The sequence below is a fragment of the Aulonocara sp. 'chitande type north' Nkhata Bay genome, linkage group LG19 (assembly GCF_057382095.1).
Source record: "Aulonocara sp. 'chitande type north' Nkhata Bay isolate Kocher_YH1m ecotype deep benthic linkage group LG19, A_spYH_male_GT1.1, whole genome shotgun sequence".
In the NCBI taxonomy this organism is placed as follows: Eukaryota; Metazoa; Chordata; class Actinopteri; order Cichliformes; family Cichlidae; genus Aulonocara; species Aulonocara sp. 'chitande type north' Nkhata Bay.
This window is the reverse complement of record NC_141362.1, coordinates 4,937,748-4,955,037: the sequence shown is the minus strand read 5'-3', so window position 1 is coordinate 4,955,037 and position 17,290 is coordinate 4,937,748. Positions and strand designations below refer to the sequence as shown.

The 17,290-nt window shown below is 39.1% G+C and overlaps 1 protein-coding gene across 1 annotated transcript in view; it reads right to left on the bottom strand.

Annotated features, from left to right (window-relative positions):
- Nucleotides 1-1,445: 1,445 nt before the first annotated feature.
- ehd4 (EH-domain containing 4) overlaps nucleotides 1,446-17,290 on the bottom strand; it is a 36,341-nt gene continuing 20,496 nt past the window's right edge. Inside the window, exons 4-8 of the mRNA XM_086274386.1 lie at nucleotides 13,275-13,441; nucleotides 13,048-13,181; nucleotides 12,372-12,483; nucleotides 8,028-8,192; nucleotides 1,446-4,696 (exon numbers count right to left, since the gene is read on the bottom strand). Coding sequence (XP_086130512.1) covers nucleotides 4,139-4,696; nucleotides 8,028-8,192; nucleotides 12,372-12,483; nucleotides 13,048-13,181; nucleotides 13,275-13,441 — 1,136 coding nt within the window. The 3' untranslated portion in view covers nucleotides 1,446-4,138. The remainder of the gene's footprint in view (nucleotides 4,697-8,027; nucleotides 8,193-12,371; nucleotides 12,484-13,047; nucleotides 13,182-13,274; nucleotides 13,442-17,290) is intronic.

Genomic DNA, 17,290 nt, shown 5'->3' with positions numbered 1-17,290 from the left:
AAAGGCCCCACAAGCTCATCTTTGATGATACCAGCCCAAACCAGTACTCCACCTCCACCTTGCTGGCGTCTGAGTCAGACTGGAGCTCTCTGCCCTTTACCAATCCAGCCACGGGCCCATCCATCTGGCCCATCAAGACTCACTCTCATTTCATCAGTCCATAAAACCTTAGAAAAACCAGTCTTGAGATATTTCTTGGCCCAGTCTTGATGTTTTAGCTTGTGTGTCTTGTTCAGTGGTGGTCGTCTTTCAGCCTTTCTTGAACTGAACATAAGTTCCCTGCAATTTCTGAAGAATATTACAGTAAATCTGGCTGAAACTTGGCCCAGACGTACAGCAGGTTTCCCAGAGGAGGGATGTGTTGAAAGTTGGACCTCAACTATTATGGATGATTTTTAATGAATTTCTGAAATTTCCATAATTGTAGTGTCTTGGCTGTATTGTATTGCATATAAATGTCCTTTAATTTCTGAGTAATTTTACAGTGAATCTGGATGAAACTTGGCACACAGGTACAGTAGGTGTCCCAGAGGAGGGATGTGGTGAAACTTGGACCTCAACTACTCAGGATGATTTTTAATGAATTTTTGAAAATTGACATAATTGTAGTGTATTGACTGTATTGGATTGAATAGACGTTTCCATTAATTTCTGAGGAATTCTACAGTAAATCTGGATGAAACTTGGCACACAGGTACAGTAGGTGTCCCAGAGGAGGGATGTGTTGAAAGTTTTACCTCATCTACTCAGGATGATTTTTAATGAATTTTTGAAAATTGACATAATTCTATTGTATTGGCTGATTGCGTTGAATATAAGTTTCCTTTAATTTCTGAGGAATTCTACAGTGAATCTGGATGAAACTTGGCACACAGGTACAGTAGGTGTCCCAGAGGAGGAATGTGTTGAAAATTGGACCTCAACTACTCAGGATGATTTTTAATGAATTTTTGAAAATTGACATAATTATATTGTATTGGCTGACTGCAGTGGATACAAGTACCCTTTAATTTCTGAGGAATTCTACAGTGAATCTGGATGAAACTTGGCACACAGGTACAGTAGGTGTCCCAGAGGAGGGATGTGTTGAAAGTTGGACATCAACTACTCAGGATGACTTTTAATGAATTTTTGAAATAAACATAATTGTAGTGTATTGACTGTATTGCACTGAATATGAGTTTACTGTGATTTCTGAGTAATATTACAGTAAATCTGGGTAAAACCTGGCCCAGAGGTAAAGTAGGTGTCCGAGAAGAGGATTGTGTTGAAAGCTTGGCATCAACTTTTAAGAATGATTTTTACCGGTATCGGTATCGGACATAAAAAAAGTGGTATCGTGCCATCTCTATTATATAGACAAACAAACTCCAAACAGAAAAAATAACTGTCTGAGAAATGTGGTTATAATAAAGTCCCAAAAAACAAAACACTGGAACCTTGAGTACATGTACTGAATAAACTTTATTAATTTTATTCATTTCCAGCTCTGCTAACAGGATGAGAGGTGGAAATGCATTAGAACAACACTGGAACAACATTATTACAAAATACATCCGGCTGAAAAAGAAAAAAAAAAACTTTTACATTCAGGTAAATGGAAGTTTGACCTTTTCACTACATGTACAGCTGGACGGATAAAATCATACAGAAAACATAACATGATTCATACATGTTTCACTTTTATAGACAGGGACAGAGAGTGACTGCAGATGTGCCCTTTTGCTTGGAAGATTGAAAGCCTTTGTGTGGCTGCTGAGCAAAAACAGTACATGACACTTATTAATCTAGCAATTCCACCAGTCTTTGCCCCAATAACAGACAGAAAAGACAAAAGCTGTGCTATGCAGGAATTATTATTACCCTCATTAAGTAGGTGGAACCTGTTGCTGTTTGTTCATCTGCACAAAAGAAGGTTTGCAGAAAAAAACAAACAAGTTGAACTTCATGAAACTTGGTGGAGAGATGGAATTAAGGGCATTAAGGTTTGACTTTTTAGAAAAATATCTACATTTTTTAAATTATTTATTCCTATTATTACTGAAATAACATGGTTCAGTTTTGGGAAAGAAATCGGATGTCTACATTTTAAAAAAACTACAGAAAATCTCCACAGTAGTTTAAGTCACATCTAAGGAAACCGTCATCTTCCTCAAACTTTAACTAAAGAACTTTTTTGCCTATTGTGACAACTCCTTCCACCCCACCTCCTCCTCCTTTTAAGGGCACTGAACCTTACACTTAACTTACATTATATGATAACCCTGAATTAGATAAGCAGATGAAAATGGATGTTAAAAACAGTATTAGTAACATATGAATATAATTTATTGTAGACGGGCTTGGAAATTAAATGCACTGACAGTTGCATGTTAAAAGCACTGATGTGCAGCAGACCTCCTGTAAAAACCTCAAGGATAACCACAGTCCTGTCATAGGAACAGAGGCCTTTAAACACAACTTAAAAACAGCAACATGGTGACAATGTCAAATTAAAAGAATGTATTCTGACAAACTAAAAGCCTTTGAAATGAAAAGGCACTGATATGGAACGTCTTCCCTTTACATCTGCTGTGGTTTTAAAGGTATAATTCATTTATATATATCAGAAAGTACAATTTCAGACATTTATTTAACCATAAAAACCGCATGAGTTACCTTCTCCCACTTATCTTATCTGTTAAAAATCCTCTATAATTTTATCTAATTGTTTTTCAAACCAATAGTTGGAAGTCACTGCTAATTTTGTTGCTGGGTTTTTAGGTTTGGGTTATGTTGTTGAGTGTTTTATGTCTCAGGTGGGATGCAAAAATGTGTTGCGATATCTTATTTTGTTCTGATGTAATCTCATTTGAAATTTGACATTTAAAAAAAGAAAAGAAGAAAGAAATAACAAGACAACGAACCTATTTCCTGCAAACTCTGTTTCCTGTTTAAAATTTTTCTTTGAATGGTGATGTTAAGACCAGATGCTGAAGTTTTCAGTCTTGCTATTATAAGATCAGAGGTCATGGCTCTCCTCCTGTCCTTTTCATTTTACAATGTCAGGAAACAGAATCAATTGAGCACATACTGACAACTGCATTTCAGGACACTGTCTATCCCTGTGAGCAAATTAGCACTGAGCTGCAGACTATGACCTCTGACCTCACTGTGAGGCCTACATGGAGTGGGAATAAAGTTATGTTACAGCTTCTGATTGCAATACATACTATGTCAGCTTTTACTCCCCAGCTTTAGTTTGTTGTGATGCTGCTGGAGCCATTGCGATTGCGTAAAATGTTAGATTTTATTAATTTTTATTTCATTAACTTATTTTATTTATTTATTTATTTTTTGCATAATGTCATCATCAAGACACATCTTTGGTATTTTTTATCTAAAAGCGTTTAAAGACGAAGTTTCCATAGTGCTACAAATGTTTTTAACAGAATAGAGATTTGCTACAGCCTGGACTGCCAGGTGTTTCAGTCAGTTTAGCAGTGTTTTTCTGTGAAGGAGAATAACTGTCATTGTTGTGTAACTGTGAAGACCTTTTAGGATAAAGCCGGAACAGCTTAAAGGATGGGGAAAAATCCAGAAAGATATTATGAACACCAGCAAGTATGCATTTAAACTTGCATCTAAAGTTTTGTGCAAGTGATGTCCTTTGAAATATGTTGCAGTAAAATGAATAAACTGCACCCTAGCACTAACTGTTACCTTCGGATAGTCGGTTTTCAAGGTTAAACATGAATATATGAATATGAACTTGCCGTCCTTCAGAAATTAAAGTGAATGGTGAAACCAGAATTAGGCAAATGTGGCTATATTATACAAGAACTTTGTCACTTTTCTTCTTTAATGCAATTAAATCAGCTGAAATGCTCATTATGTAAAATATTATCAAAATAAAAGTGCTTTGTTTGACTGCTGCCTGAAAATGTCAAGCATTATTGGGCTCTAATGCATCGTCTTAGTGAATGTATCCAACAAAACCTTACCCTTTGACCTTGTGTAGCATTAGGTGGCCCATTTGTTCTCCTGTTTGTTCAACGAGCAGCAGCAGACACGTTCACCTGTGATGGTTCTTTACATTTTTACACCTCTTCTCTGCTCAGTCTCTCTTCAGCAGCTTGCTTGGCGTCCTGTGAGCACTCTAGTCCTCAATATGATTGTACAAGGCATCTGCAGTAGGGTTTTTGCGGTGGGATGGGGGCACCAGGTGGTTGGGGAGCTCAGTGGGCAGCTCGTAGCCCTCCAGTTTGATCTTGATGAGATGCTGAGCGAGGGCAAACTCCTCGTCGTCCAGCATGCCATCCTGGTCGCAGTCGGCCAGCTTCCAGATCTTCCCTAGCACAGTGTTGGGCAGCCGAGAGTTCATCATCTCTTTCTTGGCATTGACGCCAGTTATCTTGCCGTTGATAGGCATCAGAGTGTAGAAGATCTCATCGTAACGGTGCTTGTCCCGGCTGACAATCCAATCTTCAGCGTCAGCCCCAGCACTGATCCCCTCACCGTAGCCCTGACCAAAGGGCCCATCCTGGGAGCCCTCAAAGGCACCACCTGACACCATGGCAGGAGGCTGCTTGGCCTCCTCCTCCCGGATCATCGCCATAAGAACAGCAATCTTTGAGGCTAACATTTTATCCACCTTCTCAATCAGCTTCACCTTCAGAGATGGGAACTTACTGAAGTCATAGTGCTGCAGCATGTCCTGGAGGAGAAGAAGAGACACAGGTTAACGTCTGCTAACTACTTTTACAGCTCACACTCAGAGAAACAACTACAACGATGACAGATAATGAAGCCTTTAAAATTGTGGTATATTTTTGGATGAGGTACTTGAACACATTATCATAACATGGTGGCTTGCTCTTTCTGCTCCAGCTTGCAGCTTTCAAAAGGAATGCAAGCTGGACTCTTTTCTGCAAGGCTTTACTATGCACATTTTCTTTTTTTGCCACAAACCTCAACACAAGATTACAGCAAACTGATATTTGCATGTGGGATTAATGTTAGTCACTAAACTTTTGACCCCCTCCCCCGCCAGTCTGCCATTTATTCCAGATTTTATCGATTGCTTAAACACAAATTTCTGAAATTATATCTCATATTGCCAAAACAGTAAACACAAATCATCTCACTCAATTTCCCAAACATAGTATTGTACAATATTGAACAATCTACACTCAAAACCATTCACTCTTGCTGAAAAATCAAACTTTGCCCACAGACAGCACACACAAGGCCTCAAAAACACACACACAACAACATAGTCGTACACATTGGTGCAATAAATGTAAAACAATATTCCCAAAACTGGTAAGTTATGTTGCTTGTGGTTCTTCCCCTCAAAAACCTTTTCACATGATGAACACAAAAAAATGCAACCAATGTATATACAGTGGCACATTTTTATTCATGTACCATACAGTACAACACACACCAAAAACATTAGTCCACCTCAGCATCCTGTCTGTGGTCTGGGTCAGGCCAGGGTCAGGTTCCCTGTAGTGCAGCTGGAACATATGTTGTCTCAGACCATCAAGAAAAGCAAGGAGCTATAGTGTTATAGGGTCCTAGAATGGCATGCTGGTGGAGTATCCCTCGTTGGCTGATGGCTGCGCACAGAGTGACATTCCCTCCATGCTGACCAGGGACATTTACAATAGCCCGATAGCCAATTATGTTCCTCCACCTCCTCCTTGCTGGTGTCCTAGACCTCCTTCTCCTCCTCCTTGACCTCTTCCTATGCATGTCTTTGGATCCATTGTTTCAAACCTGAGTGAGCTGACTTTGGCCCTTTTGACTATCCATCAAAGTTTCTGATTGGTGTGTGATGCATTTTGACTCCTAGTGTTTCCACTTTGTTAACTGTGTGCTGATTGAGCTAAAGCTGTGCTTATGTGAGTTAACATTATTGACTGCTTTCTTGGGGCGTCTATCGCGTTCGGTGTGAACACACCGGAAGTGACCACATGGTGTCAGCACTGACAAATGTAGGGATTTGTGTGTAGAGTTTTGCAGTAACAGTCCACCACATCTGACTCATATGGTAAAGCAGGGGAATAGTGTTTATAGTTCAGGGAAATGGGTGTGCTTTTTAGAAAGTGGCATTATGGTTTTGAAATTTGGGTTCAAACTGAGGTTTAGATGTTGTTTACCTTTCTTGTTTTGTGTGCTTATTCCTTGACTTAGTGAGTTTGCTGTCATCAATGTAGTTTATTTTAAATCACCACCCAAAACACTGGGATTCCTTTTGTTTTGAGCATTACACCTGTTGTTGACTATACATAAAAATGGTCAGAGATTCTCACAGTGAAGTAAAGCAGACGAACCTTAAACCTGAATTTGTTTTACTGGCCAGCAGGGGTCACCTGATCTCCTAGTTACAGGGTCGTGCTTCACTTATGGTTGGTAAGTAACTACCATATGAGTAATGGATTGATTCTTATTTAATGCTTTTCTATACTACTCTTGAGCACTCACAGCAACTTTGGCCAGGATCAAACCACCAACCTTCTGATTAGTAGAGGGCCTGCTCTACCCCCGAGCCACAGCCATTCACAGTCCTTTTACATTTTAATGAGATCCAAGCCTCACTAATGATATATATTTTATTCAGAAGCAAAATAACCACAGCCCAATAAAAAGGCCTAAATGGGCCTTACTAACACGCTGACAGCACGATTGCACATTGGTTGGATTTTCAGAGAGGTAAGTGTGTTTTAGCAATTTTCTGTACAAAAATCTATGAATTTTACACATTTTTGAATGACATATAAAAGTTTCACTTAACATAATAGGACATTTTTCTGGAATTCTAATTACTAGTACCATATTATGCCTTCATTTTAATTACTGGTGTCGCTGCTTAAAGAAAACTATTTGTAAAATAACTACAGGCTCTTTTTCAGGACATCTCACCAGGGAAGTGAAAAATCTCAAACATTTTCTCTGACAATAATCCAATAAAAACAAAGTTTCGCTGAGGGAAACACACACACACACTTGCTGTGCAGCATCTCTCTATCGGCCCAGCAGAGCAGCTGCAGTTCAGTTCATTCTGTCCCAGCAGCTAAAACCTTCCCTGACGTCAGGAAAACAGTTCTTCTTCTTCAGATCACACGTTGTTCCGCATGATGACATGATGCAATGCTATAATCATTTGTTTATCATTTAAATTCAGGTTTTCTTTTACTAAACAACGATTTTCCTGTATTTGCATAAACAGGGACAGGGATTATATTAAACCCAGTGCTCCAGGTCTATCAGCCAGTGTCCAAGAGTGCATTTGCAAACTCTGCCACTCTAAAGGAGACATACACTTCAGAATGACAATTCCACCGAGTGGGCAAGAAGTATAGCACTACTATTCCTATGTGATGCTTCCTATTTGTCAAATTAAAACACAATTTTCTAGAGTCAGGGAAGAATAATTATTTGATCCACTACTGAATTTTTAAATTTGTTCACTTACAAAGAAGTATAAGGAGTCATGTTTTGCTTCAGAATCAAATACTTATTTCACTCAGTGACATGCAAACCAATTCATGACTTTTAAGTAATGCGCTTTTCTTTTCTGTATATTTGCCATTCTGTCTCTCTCCTTTAAAATAAAACTGCTATAAAAAATTAGAAGACTGCTCATTTCTTTGGAAGTGAGCAAACTGTCAAATTCAACAGGGAATTAAATCATTTCCCGTACGGTACGAGCGGCTTCTGTTTCAAGAAACTGTTACTGTGATATGACTGTGATACAAAAAACTATTCTAAAATTGGCAGTTACAGTTACATTGTCTCTTTTTGTTGTGTTAAAAGTGATTAACAGACTTTATCTGGGTTGAGTAAAAATATTCTCAGGATATCCAGGTCCAAAATATATGTGTGTGTGTGTGTGTGTGTGTGTGTGTGTGTGTGTGTGTGTGTGTGTGTGTGTGTGTGTGTGTGTGTGTGTGTGTTTTAATAACCAGCAGGAGATGACTCCTGTCTAATTGCACAGAGGTCTTTGGGAACTGCTGGCTACTGTGTTGGCTTTTACGTACCTGCATCTTAGTGACATTGGGGAAGTCTCCAGGGCTGATGTGGTGCTCTCTCTGTAGGACGGTGTAGATCTCCGGGAGTCTCTGGATCAGTTCGTCCTTCTTCTTTTCCCGTCCAAACAGAGATGGCATCTCTTTCTTCAGGTAGCTGATAATGTAGGCATGCACCTGCAAGCAGGAAAGCAATGGAGATCATAAGCATTTTAAAATGCCGTGGAGGGGACACAGATCTAAATTCTGTGCCTTAAAACTTAAAGTTTCTTTTAATGGCAGCTTTGGCAGCTTTTTTCCTTTGAGACATTTGAGATTGCATTGAAAGAAGAGGAATGAAACTAAAAGTGTTGCATCAGAAAGCTGATTGAAACTGATCACAAAAGTTAATTCAGCTCATTAAATCTTAAAAAAAGCCAAAATTCAGGACAAGTGAGGAAGCAAACAGAGAAGAAGTCTGAGTACATGGCAACGCTTAACTGAGACAAAACCGAAGTTATTTATGACTGATCCCCTTTAACTCTTCTGTGTTACCAGTGTAACACACAGCACGGCACAGAAGACACTACCCTGATAGATCCTCAAAAGGAAAAGGTCACAGCCCTCCCGCTGCCAGAGCTCCGTTCAATAACAGCACTGTTTACACAGAGTTTCCTTAATCACACCACCAACACAGGAAGTCTGCTATCTGGGCTACAGGTTACCATGGAGGTCAAGGAAGCTCATACTCTCATGTGTTTAGGTTAATAAAATGAGATTTGAAAATTCAAACAATCAGAAATTGTGAGATGACATCTCACAAATTTAACTTTAATCATTTGGATTTAAGTAAAGAAAAACAAATAATCTTTACATGGAACAACCACAACGTCGACATTTTGTCAACATAAAAACAAAGAATATTTCACAAAATATTCTTTGTTTAAATCTTTAAATATGATTTTATTATGGAATGAAATGGATAATGCAGAAATCTCAGGCTGTTTCCTCTTGCTGGAATAAAAATATAGCTTGAAGTCTGGGTGTTGAGACTTTGGATGAGAGAGAAACAAACTATGAGATGCTGGGTCAGAGGGGAACTTATGGTGACTGATGGATTAGAAGAGGAGAAGAAACAGGAGGAGAAAGGAGGAATGTAGGAGTGCAGGAGGATCATCGGTTACACAGGCAAAGGCATAATGATGGTGGAAGGAAGGGAGGAGTAACACAGTGAGGGAATGAGGTCATGGGATTTCTGAGGGCAAAGTGCCAGAGTACATGAGTGCCATTTATTAAAAGTTACAGAGGAAGGAAAAACAAAACTAAAAAGACTCCTTGGCATGTTTCTGGGTGCTGAACATAACTACATGTGTGAGAAAACAGCTTAGATTCATTTCATTTTCAAATGTACAAAAAAAACCCCAAACACAAAACTGTCATTTGTAACTGTAACAAAAACATCTACAAATCCCATTATTTCCTTTGCATCAGTGGCTTAACGTTATCACACCACAAACATCACATCGCAGTGTTTCCACTAGAAAGCACTTGTCATATGTTAGTAGAGAGCAGCCAAATCCTTTGTTTAGCTGATAATTGAAATATGCACCATAACAAAGTTGCTAAACCTCACAGGATTGTGTCATTTCAAGAACTTTTGCAGCTAAACACACATCTGTGCTTGGTGTGGATCGCTCACTCAGGACAGATTCCAGCTCATTGTATAACAACACAACAGACCTGATACAGCTGCTGGATGTGCCTCACTATTAAGTTTTCACAGCAGCCTTCGCAATTTCCCACATAAATACCTTATGAAAAAAGAAGCAACCACGGAGGAAGAGGCTGTGACTTCACACTGAATCTCCTGAGATGATAGACGATCAAATCAACTTGAGCGTCATTGTACATTACGAAACATTACAGAGATTAATAATATTAATATGATTGATGTTATTAACCTGCTTCTCTTTGCTTGCTCAAAAATATAGTGGTACCTGAAGTACTTGATCTTTGTTATACTTCAAATTAGAGATGGACCGATCCGATATTACGTATCGGTCCGATACTGACCTAAATTACTGGATCGGATATCGGAGAAAAATAAAAAATGTAATCCGATCCATTAAATATCACGAAAGCACCTCGCAAAACTTGCAACACGCCGTAACTCACCTCAGAACGTTAGCAGTCGAGCAGTATGCATCACGTGATAGAGCAGCTGTGGCATGCCGGACCTGTCGGTGGTCTGGATAGCATGTGGAGCTTCGCTAGCAACCTGGCATTTCATCTCCGACAAAGTTATCCCCGAGAGAAGTAAAGCAAGTGTGTAAGTCCATCTCTGAATGTTTGTAAAGCATTCCCACGTTAAGCTTAACAAGCGACTGCCTCTCGCTCTCCGGCTGCTACTTCAATCGTGAAACTGCTTAAATGATCAGCTGATCGGCTTTTCTGTCGCGAGTCCGTGTCTCTTGTTTGTTTTTGGCCCACTTTGCACCAGAAAGAGGAAACCAGCGGCTGAACAACAGCAGAACGTTTAAGCTTGATAAGCTGTTGTTAGAATTTATTTAATATTTCTTTCTACACCAAGATCTTTTTCTACGTAGCTGACGCTGGTAACTGTGCAGGGGCGGATCTAGCAAAGTTTAGCCAGGGGGGCCGATAGGGCATGAACAGGGAAAAGGGGGCACAAAGACATACTTTTCTTTCTTATTCTCATTTAAAATGTCGAGCTTTTAATAAATAATTATCTGACACCCAAAGTTTTAATTTGATGTAAAATGAACAGAAGTCAATTACTGTATATAGTGACTATTAAGTCTAATATATACCCTAGTAAGCTATAGTACTTTTTACTTTGGGAAGGTACCATCTGTGCAGTCTGCAATTTTGTTGAAGAAAGATGTTGAATCTATTTAATATTTCTTGAAAAATAATTGATTTCTGTGCATTTTTTTTCACACTGCATCAAATTAAGGTTGATTACGTCGATTAAGCATCATGAGGTGGCGCATGAGGGATGGTTCCTTATTTTTTATTTATTTCTTTTTGTTGTTGCTGGGAGTTGGAACCCTATTAGTTAGGTTGCTTAATATTTACGCTAAGTACTCTTTAAAATACCAGAATAGGGAGGATGGTTTATTAGATTGATCAGTATTGCTGAACTATGAAATATTTTTTTTGTATACAGGTATAACAGAATAGCTTTAGTGTAGTTGTTGTTTTAAACTTGAGTATGAACTTGCAGACTTGCAAAATGCAGCAAGATATTTTAAAAAACAGTTTTGTTGATTAAAAAACACTATATCGGATTCATATCGGTATCGGCAGATATCCAAATTTATGATATCGGTATCGGTATCGGACATAAAAAAAGTGGTATCGTGCCATCTCTACTTCAAATATAATAACATTTTACATGCTCTCAAACTTCGTTCTATGTGGTGTACGCTAGAAGGCTTTTTACAAAATAAAAGCCCTTTGTTTCTTATATGCTTCTACCAGGCTGGACAAGTGTTCCAAATACTGAGCTGAGCATATGCCCTGTATCCCCCACTATGGTGACCATAAGCAAAAATGCAGCTCGGTTAAAGTTAAAGTTAAACCGTTAACTGTTTGATAGCTCTACATTATTATAACCAAATAAACAATAAGGCCCTGATTTAATTTTTTTAAAGCTCATTTTATTTATTTATTAGTCAGACCTGCTCATATCAAATTATAAGTCTGAAACATTAAAACACACCAAGTAACAAATTAACTGCAGTTACATTGTTGTTACATCAATTATTGAGCTGAATTACAGTTTTCCTTTCTTTATTTACTTAACGTAGGACTACTTTGAAAATTATAGGACCCCTCTGGCTGTATACATAAATACAACCATGTTCTTATTAGCAAGAATATAAAATTAAATTATATCTAAAAAAAGACCCACACCAGCACAGTGATGGCAAAATATAAGCCCTGCATGATATGTGTGACGCATGTTTTCTATCTCATTTAGTTCTTTAAAATATATTAAAAACTCTTCTAAATTGAATTCATGTGGTTGTTGTAAGCTTGGTTTCAGGATTAGGGTCTGATTCAGGCTTTATTTCCACATCAGTGTTAAAATTAAATACCACTTCTGTTTCCTGTTTCCCCAGAATAAAAAACATCTATGTTTCGATTCTTCATTTGAAAGGCTGAAACAACAGCTGACATCATTAGAAACCATTTTCTCACAAGGACACCTCCATTAAACATAGATTTAGCCAGTTGGAAACACTATCCCAGTGATCCTCAGTCAAATATTCCACAGTATTCCTAGAATTCCTCAAAGTCTAGAATTCCTGAAAGTTAACTCCAACCACAACGTGTGACTTCCTGTCTCACCTTGGCCAACCTCGCCCTCTTGATCAAGTCGTTGAGTTTACGGAGAGCAGCATTCCTGGGAAGACTCTGGATGTCCCGGAACAGGTCCTGAGACTCTGCCTCGAACAGACGCCTGACAAGTACCAGGAATGAATCAATGAATGAATGAAGTAAGACACGTATATGGAGAAAGAAATCCTACTCTAACAAGCAAATGAGTAAACACACGAACAAATGGATGGATGGATGAAACAATACATACATCATGGAGAAAGGTTAAATAACTAAATTAGATTATTTTATGAACATATGAATAACAGTTTTCTTCATTCTTACAACCATCTATCATATTATATTATTATAGTATATTTATTTTTTCATTCAATTCCACTTGTGCAATCAATTCTTTTGAGAAAGCAATAATCAATTTTAATTGCAGCACCTGTTCTACATGTTTTAATGTGTAAACACATGAACTGTGTACATGCTGTGTAGCTCCAAGCTTAGTTTTTCAATTCCATCCAAAATTTGTCTTTAGACAAATGGGGGGTGGGAACTAAAACAAATTGCTTCAGTCAGAGGATGAAATTGATGGGTTGGTTTGGAATTATGAATCATAGATAAGAGGTTCTCATGTCTAACTTCATTAAAAAAGCATCATTCCCTGCGAACAAACAGACAAAGTAACGTATCTCACCTGTTCTCTGTGTTTTGCAGCGGTTTGGCCCAGAAGGAGCCGAGATAAACTCTCACCACCTCTGGAGTGTTGATCACCTTCCCCAGTGACCACATGAGGGCGCCATACACCCGCATGAGCTGCTGGGTGTCCACCTAATCGAACAGGTGAGGAGGAGGAGCTTAAGGTTAGACTGACACAGGTAAGCAGAGTTTAATTTCATGTTAGATTTGTTCAGCTTCTCCTACCTGGTCTGCCTTGTTGAGGACGACTCGGATCTTGTCGTCTTGACCCTTGAAAGCTTTGATGGCCTCTGAAAACTCATCTGAGATGTCCAGCTTGTGTGCATCAAAGAGGAGAATGATCCGGTCCACTCGCTCTCCAAACCAACGCAGGACCTCAGCAAAGTCATAACCTTGCAACAGGGAGACAAACAAAAGGATCAGTCTAGTTCCCATTTCTAGATCATTTCTGGAAAATGAACACTTAGCATAACAAAGTCTAATAATTTTGACTGATGAGAAAGAAAATTACATTTGGCTTGAGGTGTAATTTGTGCACCACTATTGAGTGGAACAGGAATTTGATCCCCTACAACCCAGCAATAATTCTGGTTTACAGAGATTAGAATCAACCAGTCAATGAATGAATGAAATAATCAATCAATCAGTCAATCTGATACTCCCGACCCTGAACCATAAGACTATGCTTGGGAGAAAGCACTGTGGTCAGATGAAACCAAAACCAAGCTCTTTGCCATCAAATGAGGCAGAGTATGACACAAAGGACACCATCCCCACAGTCAAGCATGTTTCAAGTGGAAACAATATGCTTTGGGGCTGTTTTTCTACTAAGGCTACAGAGATGACTCCACCACACTGACGTACCAATGGATGGGGTCGTGCACCGTAAAATCTCAGACAGAAGATGGGTCCTAAAGATGGGTCATGAATGGGGCTTCCAGCATGACCATGACCCAAAAAAATACTGACAAGACAACAAAGCAGATGTACATTATGGTTAGGGATGGGTACCGGTATCCGGTGCCATGATGGCACCGGTTCTGACATAAACGGTAGTAACCAGACCGAAAAGCAGCGCACATTTCGGTGCTTTTTTTTCCTGAGATGTCATACACTTTGAATTCTAGCCAATCATTTTACGTTTCCGAGGATAGTAGGCGGGTCCAGGTACGTACGTTCTTTTAGAGCAGAGCTACAGATTAAAAATGCCCAAGGCGAAGCGGTCAAAAGTCTGGCTGTGCTTCACAGCAAAATATGCAAACTCAGCAGCCTGCAACAAGTGCTTTAAGCTGATACTGTGATACTGTCAAAGGAGGTAACACCTCAAATCCGAAGAAAAACCTGGCGACGCATAGCGTTTTTTTAAAAGCCGAGAAATGCGCCGTATTTGATAGCTTGCTGCGAGACCTCACACCGAGCACATCTACTGCGGGTGTGGTGCCTGTTATCGGACCCGGAGTTAGCAACATCCCCCAAAAACACGAAGAGGAGAGTCCTGGCCCCTAGCCCTGCCAGTGTAGCAGAAATGATGAGGATGATGATGCAGCAGCAGCCGTTCTTCTCTGCGTCAGTAGCTTAATGTTGTTCGTGTGTAATTTACGTTGAGTAGGCTAACCACGTTATTACATTAATGCATGTAAGGTGAACTAGCAAACACCGTCGTTGTTACATGCGGCTGTCTTCTTGTTTGATGGCAGATACTCCCTTCACCCTGGCCAAAAAGGCTAAAATGACCAAAGAAAAAAATCGAAAACAGTTAAACATGAGAGGTTTTTGGACAAAGTTTGTGTTTTTTCCATTGTTTAAGCACTGCTTCCAGCCAAGAATGATACCATATATGCCCTATAGCTGCAGAAAAGGCTAACATTGTTATCTTTTTACAAAAAACAGCTGAATATGAGAGGTTTTTGGACCAATTTTGTGTTCTCCATTCTTTAAGCACCGGTTTGAGCACCGCTTGAGCACCGGCACCGTTTCAAAAGTACCGGTTTGGCACCGGTATCGGATAAAACCTAAACGATACCCATCCCTAATTATGGTTATGGAATGGCCTAGCCAGTCTGCAGACCTCAGTCCTAAAGAAAATCTGTGGACGGCGCTCTTCAAGTTGCCAAACAATAGCCAAGAAACCTGAAGGATTTAGAGAGTTTCTGTAAAGAGTGGGCAAAAATCCTGCCTGAGATTTCTTCAAGTCTAGTGACTAAGTACAAGAAACTTCTTACTGTTGCGATTACAAACAAGGGTTTCTCCACCAAGTTGCCTACTAAGTCATGTTTTGCTTGGGGATCTAATATTATTTCACTCAATGACATGCAACTTAGTGTAAAACTTTTATGTAATGTATTTTTTCTGAATTTTGGGTTGATATTCTGTCTCTGTCAATTTAAATGAAACCACCATAAAATTTAGAGAGTACTAATTTCTTTCTAAATTTCCTTCTAAAACTTACAAATTCAGCACGAGATCAAATAATTATTTCCCTCACTTTAGCATACAGTAGTCCCGATGTAGGTATATTCATAGTGAATTTAACAGCCACAAAACAGTTCTGTTTCTCTCTGGCTCTCTCTCTCTCTGTGTGTGTGTGTGTGTGTGTGTGTGTGTGTGTGTGTGTGTGTGTGTGTGTGTGTGTGTGTGTGTGTGTAAAGTGATATATAGCAATTTGGGTGTGGTTCATCTGAAACTGGGTGACACTGACCTCACTTTTGAAAACTCAAGAGCTTTTATACTCAAACAGGAAGATTGCTGCAGCAGAAGGAAATGTTTCTACTCCTGCTTACATATCTGACTAAATTCTACTTGTCTTTACTGGGTAAATGGGCTGGTATCCAGCACTTCTCTCCTTTTGCTGTGTACTCAGTGCTTCTGCACTAGAAACCATATAAACCCTTCACAAAGATATTTATACAGCATTTTAACTTGAGTTACTTTGTATCTACGGATAGATGCATTGGGGTTAAAATAGTTACCCTCAGTTGAAGGGACAAAAAGTAATTTTGATCTTCTCTTTGTCCTGCCTTGCTTGTCAATCATTTCTGCGCAGTGATGCCTCAAATCACCAAGTATAAAAAAGTAAAATGCCCTAATGGAAACAATAATAATTATAATAATAATAATAATAATCATTGAGGAGCAGCTGAAGCTGAGCAGAAGGTATATGAAGGAGTGTAAGGGTGAAGGAGGTCTGAAACATAAGGAGGACTCTTGCTGCAGAGTTCTGCACCATCTACACCCGACAGAAGAGAGAATGGCATTACAGTAGTCCAGATGAGAGGTGACCAGAGTATGAACCCGGAGTTGAGTGCTGAATTAAAAAAAGAAAAGGGTGAAGCCTAGAAATGTAATGAAGGTGGAACGTGAGACATGACTGATGTGGGCGGTAAAGGAGAGGGGTTTGTCCAAGATGATTCCAAAACCTTTGACACTATGGAAAGCATGGACCTGACAATAGATACAACAAAGGGTTAGGCCTGTAGGCAGGATATGAGGACAGGAGGGGGAAGAGAATTTCTGGGTTCTGTAGAATAATACTATTGTGTGTCATCTGCATGAAAAATGAATTGCATACCAAAATTGTGGACGATATTTCCAAGAGGATGAAGATAAATTATAAAGGCCGCAGCACTGTTCCCTGAGGGACAACATGTTTGACTGACGCGAGAAGTCGGATAATCTTGCCTTGAATAAATTGTTTCCAGTCAGACAGGTAGGCTGTAAACCACTTGAGTGCTGTGTCCTCAATTCCGATGTTAGCCAGATGTTCTAACAGTAACTTGCCATCTTGTGTCTCACTAAATATTAGTTTAGGACCTTTCCTTTCCACCTTACCTACCTTATTTTAGCTGATGTTGGTAAGCTTCAGACAGTACAGCCACTTATTAAGGATGTGTCATTTTAGGATTTTAGAAGACGAGTAAAGGAGGTAAAAACGTATTTATACTATTTATCATAGGACTGTATAAGAAGGCCTGTGAATTGTATGAAGAAAAGGGGTGGGATTAAATAAGCTTATGCTTCTTCCTGCTCCTTTTTGAACATGGACGTTATTTGGAGTTGTGGTTGCTCGTTTTCCTTTTTTGTTTGCTTTGTTCATTTGTCTCTTTTAATTCTATTTTTTTTTTTTATACTTTTTCAACATGTTCAAAATAAAGATTCAATCAATCAATCAAAGAAGGGAAAGGGAGATTCCAGTTAGTTTGTTATATTTTTCCATGCAGTGCTTTTAAGATTTGCACAATAAA